This window comes from Cynara cardunculus (assembly GCF_001531365.2).
Source record: "Cynara cardunculus var. scolymus isolate 2C chromosome LG 1, CcrdV1, whole genome shotgun sequence".
Lineage (NCBI taxonomy): Eukaryota > Viridiplantae > Streptophyta > Magnoliopsida > Asterales > Asteraceae > Cynara > Cynara cardunculus.
In genome coordinates, this window is record NC_037528.1 from 19,150,405 (window position 1) to 19,161,827 (window position 11,423).

Sequence of the window (11,423 nt, forward strand, 5' to 3'; positions counted from 1 at the left end):
TTTAGATTTTCTATATTTAAAATGAGTGTTTATCTTGTATTTGATTATGTTTATTTGCAGTTTGTTAAACGAATTTAAAAATGGAGCTTTAATAAGCTGTACTTATGCAAAATTACTTGTAATCTTGAATTTTAAGTAATATACATCAATAAACAGTATTTCATGCATAAAAATAATTTTTAAGAGTTTTTGTCAAATATTTTATAATATAGTATAGATAATAATAAATATATTTTATTTAATTTTTAATTGAAAATTAGAAAAAAGAGAAAGGAGAAAAAAGAACAAAAGTTCCCTACACTAACGGACCTTTTAACAAAAGTTAGTCAAAAAGACTAAAAATGAAACATATTGATAAAGGAAAAATTGCATTAAAATGGAACCAACTTTCATTTAGTTCTTATTTTGGGGAACTAACTTTCAAAATCGTCATTTTAGGGAACCAATTTGCACATGATTCCTATTTTAAGAAACCAACTTTCAAAATAGTCATTTTGGGGAACCAACTTGCACCTTTTTTTTTTTTTTTTTGAAAGGCAAAAAAGGAAGGACAAGGAGGAGAGCTTCGGCATGGCCATCACCCTCACCAAGCCAACAAAACTTGCACCTGATTCCTATTTTGGAGAACCAACTTGCAAAATAATTATAGAAAAATAACTAAAATTCGTTTTTTTTCCAAACATTAATGTAATAAAATATATTTTTCATTTCAAATTTTATTTTTTAATTCAAATATCAAATTGAATATTTAAAAAAAAATCCAAATTACCACAATAAAAATTGTTTTTTACTGATGCAAAAAAATCAATTTAATAAAAAACAAATATTAAATATCACATTCAAGATTTTTATATCTAACCAATTGCAGCAATTAATTTTTTTTCTATATTAAATTGATTTCTTTTGCATTAGTAAAAAAACAATTTTTATTGTGGTAATTTGGATTTTTTTTAAAATGTTCAATTTGATATCTTAATTAAAAAAACGAAATTTGAAATGAAAAATAGATTTTGTTGCATTAATTTTTAGAAAAAAACGAATTTTAGTTATTTTTTTATAATTATTTTGCAAGTTGGTTCTTCAAAATAGAAATCAGGTGCAAGTTGGTTCCCTAAAATGACGATTTTGAAAGTTGGTTCCCCAAAATAGGAATAAGGTGCAAGTTGGTTCCCCAAAATGACGATTTTGAAAGTTGGTTCCCCAAAATAAGAATTAAATGAAAGTTGGTTTCATTTTGATGCAATTTTCCCTATTGATAACCATAATAATTAAAAGTGTAATTTACTTTTTATTAAAATACATTAAATATTAGTAAGATAATATATAATTATTAATGTAGAAAGCAAGGTTAGAATAACAATTATAAAAGACTATCTACAATAATTTTTTGAAAAACAATTCTATATATTAATTTAAATGTAAGAAGTATAATCATGAATGTTCTAACACCTTTTTACAAAGTTTAAAACTTAATATCAACATTTCTTTGTTTACAAACTTTCAAAGTACAAATATCTAATATATATAAAAATGGAGTACTGACTAAAAACACGAATAAGGGGCTGTTTAATTGCGCCTTATTTAGGTTTATTGGTCTATCTAGTTTATTCGCACAGCTCATTTGGGTTGTTTACTTTTGGCTTATTCGCACAAAACATGACTTAATGACACAGAAATGGTGTGTTGTCCCCGTTTAGCCACAAAAATGACACCCTACCCTTTATTTAAAGCACGGCCTCCTTCCCATATGAGACACCCCATCTTCGGCATATTTATGATTTTTTTCTTTTGATGTTCAAATAATTAATATTGAGGGGTAAATCGGTTATTTATGTTATTCAGACTGTTGGTTCAGATAAAAAAGTAAACAATAACACCTATTTATCCAGACAAATAAATTTATCCGGACAAACAAATTTATCCATACAAGACTTGATAAAAAATTTGGTAAACAACTTCTAAATTATCATTATCTTTAATCAAGTCTTTATATTAGCAAGTCATGTTTAACTCGACTTGTAATTACTATTTTGGATGAAAATAATTTTTTGGAATTTTCTTTTAGGCGAGGGGTTATGTTAATTTTTTTGAGTAAATTACGTTTTTTGTTCCTGTGGATTGTTATAAATTTCAGATTTCATTCTTGTGGTTTTGAAATTATGGTTTTAGTCCCTAAAGTTCATTTCTATCTTTGTCCCTCATTACTTTTAAGTATGAGAAACTAAAATAGAAATGAATTGTAAACCACATGAATGAAGAAAACAAGAAAGTTTTAGTTATGAAGATGAAAATGGAAATAAATTATAAACTATGACGATGAAAATTGTAGTTTCAAAACTAAAAAGTCGAAAATAGAAATTTTCAGTAAACCGCAAGGACTAAAAATGCAATTTACCCATTTATATATATTTTTTAACCATAAAAGTAAAATCCAATTGCCTTGTGCAGGTATGCAAAGAGAGACAAAAAGATTTGGATGTTGTGAGAACAATAGAGTTTGATAACAATACGGAGACACTTCTAAACCTTTAAATGAGTTTATTTATTTGATGGTTCACAAAAAAGTATAACGACATTTTAATAAATAAATGGAACTTTAATGTCGTGACGAAAGGTGATGGAAGGATGATGATTTATCCCGACCCAGTGGGGAACCAGGCCCGACCCCGACGGGGACGGGGATTACCCGCTAAAACGGGTCTTGAGGATCCCTGTTAGATTCAAACCGGGGACGGGGGCTGTTACTCAAACCAGGATTGCGGTCGGGGATCCCCAGTAGACTCAAAATAAAGAATATTATTCATGGAGTTTGACAAGGGACAAGATGTTATTCCCGGTACCCACTGGGGACCGGGGTCGGGGCTGGGGGTTGTTACTAAAAATCGGTGTCGAAGACGAGGATTACAAAACTCGCCCCATTCCCGTCCCGCTGTCATGCCTAGTGGAGGGCCTTGGCCCCTCCTCTATAATTCATACCAAGCTCAAATTAGTCCAATACACTAATCATAGTTTGCTTCGTTAAATTTATGAAAAGATTAGTTCGTAGAAAATTATGGAAGATTTCAAAATTGCAAAACATCGATGACTACTAATTTGATAAAAAAGATGTATGAGATTTTTAGTTTTTAGAGCTTCAGTATTTTCAATACGTAACTTTTTAATAGGATTTTATTATTACATAAGTTTTTGATAACTTTTTATGCATTGGAATAAAAGACTTCTTGATAAAGGGTTGGTGAATACCACACGGTTGGGATAAAACTTATTCCATGAAAACATCTAAGTAGTAAGCCCACCCCAAGATGAGTGCTCTCCTATTCCGACTTCCCCAGACAGAGTTCGAAAAAGTCAAATTTTTTGATCATTCCATCAACTATTACTGAGTTCCTACTACGAATGATTTGTGTTCTTTGCAAGAGCCTAAATTCGGAACGAGCATGAAGAAGGTGCTGAGTTGAAATCCCATGTATTTTCATTTTATATGTTACCACATTTTGATTAATTAATCTAATTTAATAATACTCTTTTAAATAACAATTATATTGTGGATGTTTTCTAACTTTAACTGATATCTTTTTGTGCTTTTTATAATTTATATCTAGTACAATAAAACAAACATTCTTATAGAAGATTGGGTTCGATCCTTCCAAATTTTAAGGTCCGTTTTCCGCCATTGCTTTAATGGCGTGGGTATGCAAAGGACAACCTTTCATCCTCGTTCACCTTCACCTTGAGTTGCAATGGATCCTCCGACTCCCAATTGGGTTGCCTTTTCAGGTCTCGCCGGTGTTGCTGTAGGTCGTGATGTGCCTTGAGATGGCCGTAGATAGGAACCGAACTGTCTCACGACGTTCTAAACCCAACTCACGTACCACTTGAATCGGCGAACAACCGAACCCTTAGGACCTTCTTCAACCCCAGGATGTGATGAGTCGACCTTAATTCTTTTGTTGAGGTTCTGGCACTTCTTCCTGCGGCCCTCTATTTTTGACATGGATGAAGGTGGGTGAAATTCAATCTCCTTTGAGAAATAAAATAAGATGAAAGTGTCTATCACTTCTATCAAATCAAAAGCGACCAACGATTACAGTGTTATCACCATTCTCACTAAGGAACCGTTTATTAAACACTTACCGGATCATTTACCTTACTGGATAAATATCGCAAATGCGAAAAATCTTACCCGATAAGAACGGTGATAAAGATTAACAGTCTTTTCTGGTAATTAATGAGGGTAACGAATCTTGCCTGGTAAGCATTTACCAAGTAAATTGTTATATATGATACTTTTTTAATAGGTTACAATCTTATCTGATAAGCATAAACGTTTAGCTAAACGGTAGAGCTGTTCATGAACGGGATGGTCCGCTAGACCCGTCCCGTCCGTCTTGCTACAAAAACGGATTTGGATTACCATTCTCGAAGAAATGAGCGACTCTGGACTGACTTGTTAAAATTAATAGACATATATATGGCAATGGAAAAAAAAATTGGATAGACCCGCTAAACCCATTAATATTTTTATAATAATTAAGTTTTATATTTAATTATGATTCATGATAATAACATTTCTTAAAAATCTTAAATTTAAAAATATAATTGCCTCAATTGATCAATTTATTATTATCTCGTTTAGTCATTTTCCTTATCAATACTTCATATTTAGTGAAACAATTTATTTATAAAGTATGTACTGTTATGCATTTACGTCAAATTTGAAGTTGGAAAAAAAGTTACGTATTTTAAATTATTTTACACAACTTGTGATTTTATATAAGTTTTGTCTGCATAAAAATATAACAAGATTTTTAAGCCCGTGGACAAACCCGACTCGTTTATAAGACGGATATATGTAAGTTTTCAAGCCCGTAAAAAGGGGCTTGGTTTACCATATTAGATCCATTAAACAAAAAAAATAGGTTAAATCCGACCCAGGTCTAACCCAAACCAACAAACGATCAGCTCTACTAAATGGCCTCTGAATATATATTACGTATTTGGTATGTTTGTTTTTTTTTTTTTTTCTTGAACCTTGTGTTATTTGCATTTAATATTTTGTTCAACCTTGTGACTTTCGATTTTCTTTAATTCCCAAGACGTAACGTATGGATAAAGACGAACAAAAAATAAGCTAAAAGATAAGCAAGAATTTAAAGATTTTATTTTGTTTTTGTCGTTGAAGATGAAAGACAGAAGACTAAAATATTTTTGTTTTATTAGAAGGGTACTTGTCAATGCAGCAAGATACATCTTGATTTTAATATTTTATTTTATTTTAATCAAATTTAACTATTTAAAATTCATATTTTTTGTGTAATTTTTAATTTAATTTTTGTTATTATAATTTAATTTATGTTCAATAACGAAGTAATTTATATTTGGTTTAATAATATAATTTTTTTATAAAGATAATAATTAAATGTTTTGTTAGAACTCGATAATTAACCTAATTATATTTTAGATTTTTTATAGTTTAAAATGAGATGTTTATCCTCTATTTGATTATGTTTATCCATAGTTAGTTACACGAATTCAAATATGGAACTTTAATAAGTTGTACTTATGCATAGTTTACTTGTAATATTGAATTTTAAGTAATATGCATCAATATACAGTACTTCATGCATAAAAAATGGTTTTTAAGAGTTTTTGTCAAATATTTTATAATACTATAAGGGTACTCGCGCAATGCAGTGAGATACATCTCGATTTTAATGTTCTATTTTATTATTTGTCTCTGTCGATGTTMTAATACGATTTTATGTGTTTTTAAGAAAGCAATAATGATTTTATTTTTGAATAAAATATAAATTTGAAGATATTATAAAATTTTGAAAAAAAAAATATGAATGTTAATATCAAATCAACTATTTAAAAGTTATCATTTTTTATTATAATCTAATTTAAATTTAATAATAAAATAATTTATTTTTGGTTTAATAATATAACATTTTATAAAGATAATAATTAAATATTCTGTTAGAACTTAATGATTATCCTAATTATATTTTAGAATTTTTATATTTAAAATGATATGTTTATCGTGTATTTGATTATGTTTAGCTGCAGTTAGTTACACGAATTTAGATATGAAGCTTTAATACGTTGTACTTACGCATAATCTACTTGTAATCTTGAGTTTTAAGTAACATGCATCAATAAACAGTACTTTATGCATAAAAAATGATTTTTAAGAGTTTTTGTCAAATGTTTTATAATATAGTATAGATAGTATAGATTATCTTAAGGATCAATTTTCCTTTATTTATTGTTTTTATATATGTAATATATTATTTCCAATTTACGTTTATTCAAAATAATAATTATAACAAAATATATTATATAAAATGATCACAGTCACGTAAAAACGATAATGACATAAACCAAATCCATAATTAATTGAGTACATGAACGTTAGTCATAATTTTATCAAATCACAACGACAAAATCTGTAATTCATTCTTTAATATATTAAGAATACATGACATGTAAAACGTTTTTTTAAATGAATTTTGTAAAAATCTGCAATGCGAAATGTGGTGTTATTTATGTAGGTTGTTTTAAAATAATGTATTATAAATCCAATAATTATAATATTATATATTAAAAATAAATTCGACGAATTACATGTCCATAATCCATAAAAAGTTTAAATATGCGTAAAATACATAATTAAAGACAGTCCAAAGTAAGTTCAAGGACTAGGAGTCCCATAAGTAATCTAGTTATCTCAATACGTTTAAAATTGAGTTACTGACAGTCTGACACATCATAGTATCATAGTCGCCGCTATTTTTCAAACAATCAATCAGTATAGTATGAAAGTGTGAAATAAAAACATGAGATTAAAATAATAGCAAGTAAAGTAAGGAAAATGGATTAAGACTTTTTGAACTTTATATACACAAATATAAAATATGTACTATTTATATTTTCATACTTATCTCAAATCTTTTATTTTTTTATAGTTTTAATCAAATCAAGGGTTTCTTATGTTAATGTTTATTAATATTACTTATTTTTATCAATTGAGTATAACAAGGATTAAAAATTTCGTCCAGTAAAAAATAACAAGGACTGAGAGTATTACCGGTAAGTAAGAAAAAAAGACTCTCATGTAACATTTAATCTCAGTAAGTGTTTACTGAGATTAAATGTTACATGACCAAGTTGTTGATAAACGTTTATCTAATAAACATTTGGTAAGTGGAACTTTAGATAAATCATCCGTAACTGTTGAAATTTTACGACTAATATCATTATTTTAGGAGTAAAAAGCATGTGATGTTTGACTTGTTGGAACTAGTGTTACCGACCCAGAAAATTCACAAAATTTCGCCCCTATTCAGACGGTAGCACTAAACGTCCATTTAGAAGATACAACTATCTATTAAATTTGTCGCGTTTCCTTATGTATTCATGGATCGAATTTTGGACAAGAACCAGAGAAAAAACGAAGAGAAATTATAATTCTCGAGGGAAACAATGAACATATATGCTTTTGGCTTTTGAACAAACCCATGTGAGAGGCCGTAGGACACTCTTGTCGTTCCCCCTAAATGACCGCTCAGTGATAAAGGAGGTAATGGAACTTGGGTGTGGGTCTCTTGTCGAAAAACCCAAGGCCCATTTTTTGATGTTTAAATATATATCAAGCTTCCCTTGGTGCCCAATTAAGTCTCTTGAACGGGCTTTTTCTCCGGTTTAACAAGCTTTATAGGATTAACGTTATAAGCTTACTTACTTTCCCGTTTTTTACGTAACGAGTGAATTACTTAAATAAAAAACAATAGGGGACAAGTGCTTATAACGTATATGGCACGGATCATGTGGAAGGGTGAGTGAATGGGCACAATTATTTGGGTACAAGTAAATTGTAATGAATGGTAGCTATCGTAGTAGACGACCGGTTCGCTTTCAAGGACGACTTTAATGGTTGGTTATATGACATTGCATTCAGTTTAATAGGTACCCCTATTCCAACTCACCCACTCTCTCTAACCCATATATTGTTTTATATATTACGTTTAGAGTCTCATCCTATACGAGCCGATTAACCTCAGGACGACCACACGTTTTACGGGTAGACCGAAGTCATTGCATTTGAACTTCCGTAGCCACCAGGGGATTTTTATTTCTCTTTGGATTCAAATCTGTGACACTTTTGACCTTTAGAGCCCAAACTCATACCAATCAAGCATCACCCTTGTATATTTAAACTAAACTGATATGATGATATTGAAAGTGGGAGTCCAAATCTCCCACTTCATAATAAAAATAGATTAATTGTATTGTCAACTTGATATATTAATATATGTTGGATATATAGTCAGTGTTAGAACACGTTAAACAGAAAAAGACATTAAAATGATTTTTAACATTTAATAGAAAATTAAAGAGACGTCTTAAGTTGTTCATTTTAATATAACCCATAATCTTTTTTAAATTCTATAATAATATTCTTGGATTTTTTTTTTATCAATATTTAATATTCAATTTGTATGGAGCCGACTTCATTTATTTAAAGATTACGACATTTGATTTCACATGTAATATACAATGTTTAACTATTGATGATTAAATAACTTAAATTATTGATCTCAAGCAATTACCGATAATTGTTGATAAAAAACCAAATCATACGAAAAATACAAAACATTACATTTATGGGACAACGACATAAAGTATTGTATCTTTTTTAAACGTAACAAGCATTATTGAAAAGAAGATAGGTCGGGGGTTAGATCTAGGCCCCCGCTAATCTCAGTCATGGAATAAGCCAAAATGTCTTTTCACATTGATGTCCTTGAATGTGAGTTTTATATGGGGCTGTTTGTTTAACTCTTAATAGTTTCATTAAGATTGCAACATCTGAATCGTTAAGAGGTGAATATTGTTTAGTGGAAAAAAAAATCTGTCTCTTAATGGTTCTAAAACCCTCTTAATAATTTTGTATATTGGGTCTCTCTTAACCATTCAGCACCCTAATTTCGTTGTAAATAATTACCAAATAATTATATTTCATTTTGCAATATATCATGAGAACTTATTAATCATTCTAACCACTTAATCATTTTGAACCAAACGATCCCTAAATTGAACCGCTTACCCCAACTATCTTTTTCCGATGGTAACAAAAAGTCTATCTCAAAGCGTTTTACTTTGATTTGTGTGTTAGGTTGTATTTGATTTTTCTTATAATCCTTCACTTACATGCTACATATAATACAAAAGCATAATCTTGATTTAAAATGCAAAAAAAGAACTAATACGTAAATTATCGTTTTTTCTGATTTATTTAACACAACAAACAAACAATAATTTAATTTAATTTAATTTAATATATAATGACAAATAAAACCCCCAAAATCTGCATAATTGTTCTTAATTTCTTGAGAACCTTGATTGAAGGAGAAGAAACAACCTACTTACACAGAATATGGACCAAGAAAACAATACAACATGATAACAAATTCTTTTTTTTTTTTTTTTTTTGCATCAAATGAAACCTTCCATTGATGATGAACCAAGATACAGATCCATGGGAAAAAAATCAACAACAGGGCAGTTCCATTCTGGATTAACTAGTGTGTTCAAAATAACCATTCCAAAAAAGATAACGATGACCCACGACACCGAAGTTCTTGGGCTTCAAAGGGTTGATTCTGTCTTTCCATACAGTGTTTCCTGAGCCTTGTTCGACACAAAACCGTAACCTTACTGGCTTCTTCAAGGCTACGGAAAAAAAGAAGAAGAAATCGAAACAGAAGTTGGGCAATTTTCTACATTGCATTCCCTACTTCTGCTCTTCTGTTTCTGAATTCTTCTCCTGTTTCTTAAATTTCCAAGTGCTTGTGATCATAACCAAAAGCTTTTCACCAAATTGTTCAATCTTCTGATCAAAAAGTGCAGTCTTTATAGCACTTCATCTTCAGTTATCATCCTATTTACAGGTCAGGTTGCTTAATAGCATAAGCTTCAATCAATTCATCATATCCTCCAACTTTGTTGGAGACGACTGGAGTCGGGTTACTAGCAAATCCAGAGCTTCTCTCATCCAAGCATATTGGCAACTTTCTTTAGCTTTAGAAGCGCTCACCTGAATAATTTTGAAAGATTTGTAAGCATAAAATCTTTACAAAAACTTGGTGATTCAATTCAAAGTCTGAATGATTTTCATTTTAAGACGTACCCAAAATCTTTGGCGTATGTTTTTCTCAGGCCATAAGTCAAGTTCTTCTACCACAAGTAGTGGAAACATGTGCCCTTCGTAGTATGCATCATTGCCTTTGCTCTTGAAGCACCATTTACCCAATTCACTCTATAAGAAATTCAAAAACGAAATAGGTAAATCAAACAATTCTTTCAAGTTGACAGAAGTGCCCATTTGGGTCAGATTGTTTTTGATCATTGAGGAGTTATTTTCACGAATTTGGATACATTGTGGACATGAGAAATTATGAAGAAAGCAACGAACCTCAATGGCTCCAGACACGCCGGCTTCTTCGATTGTTTCTCTTAGAGCAGCAGCTTGAATCGATTCATCCAATTCCCAACCACCCTGTTTGATCATGTGTTAATGATAAATTTTAGGGCAAGGTTTCATATATACAATTGAATTATGAAACATTTTGGAACTGAAAGTGAAGGGTTTACCTTAGGGAACAACATTCCTTTGCTTTTTCTTTGAGCACTTATAACAAGCACCTCGAGTACATCTTCTATATTCTTGCTTGATGCCTTGATACCACCTTTCAATCTGTAAGGCACACATCTGCATAACATTTACAAAACAAATTAATATTTCAGAAATGAAAAAACTAGAAACTAATCCGTCGAAGAGATCGAAAACCCCCACCACTTCCTATGTCAAAAATCCGATAAATATATGGGTTTGATTCTTTTCCTTCATATGATGAAAATTGTTCAGAAAAGTTCATTTCACATTTGGATTTGATATTGACTTCAAACTTCCGCCAAATTTCAAAAGAATTGGGTTATAACTTGGATACCCCCAAAATTGATGGTTCCCCAATTCGAAATTAGCAAAATTAGGATGAACCCATTTCGAATCATACATTTTTCGATCCACCCATAATTGCTAACCCAAATTCAAAACGCTCAGCACAAAAGATGGATAGATTTAAGAACAGAGACTAACCCAACAACTATACGTTGACCGCAGTTGTAACGCTGTAACGCCCGGCCGCTACGAGCCACCACCTCAGCCACCATTTTTTTTCTTCTTTTAAATTACTACTGAGAAACAAAAGATCGAAAAACAATACGATACCAGAGAAGAAAAAAAGTGAATCAGAAATCTCTGTTGAAGCACCAAATGAAGATCTCAGTTGAAGTTGGAGAAAGGAGAGACCCTGAGGAACACATATATAATACATCAGATAAAAGCAAAGAAGGGGGGG

At 30.5% G+C, this 11,423-nt stretch overlaps 1 protein-coding gene across 1 annotated transcript; it reads right to left on the reverse strand.

Annotated features, from left to right (window-relative positions):
* Positions 1-9,371: 9,371 nt before the first annotated feature.
* Positions 9,372-11,360, reverse strand: LOC112512684 (nudix hydrolase 17, mitochondrial-like). The gene is made up of 5 exons (XM_025118776.1): positions 11,162-11,360; positions 10,657-10,774; positions 10,478-10,561; positions 10,193-10,321; positions 9,372-10,099 (listed from the first exon to the last, which is right to left on the reverse strand). The coding sequence occupies exons 1-5, from the start codon at positions 11,233-11,235 to the stop codon at positions 9,983-9,985; spliced, it is 522 nt and encodes a 173-aa protein (XP_024974544.1). The 5' UTR covers positions 11,236-11,360; the 3' UTR covers positions 9,372-9,982.
* Between the last annotated feature and the right edge of the window lie 63 nt (positions 11,361-11,423).

Coding starts and splice junctions, on each gene's coding strand:
- LOC112512684 (XM_025118776.1), bottom strand. CDS start 11,235: ATGGTGGCTGAGGTGGTGGCTCGTAGCGGCCGGGCGTTACAGCGTTAC. Junction 10,562..10,656: donor AAGGAATGTTGTTCCCTAAG/GTAAACCCTTCA, acceptor ATGATCAAACAG/GGTGGTTGGGAATTGGATGA. Junction 10,322..10,477: donor GCGTGTCTGGAGCCATTGAG/GTTCGTTGCTTT, acceptor AATTTCTTATAG/AGTGAATTGGGTAAATGGTG.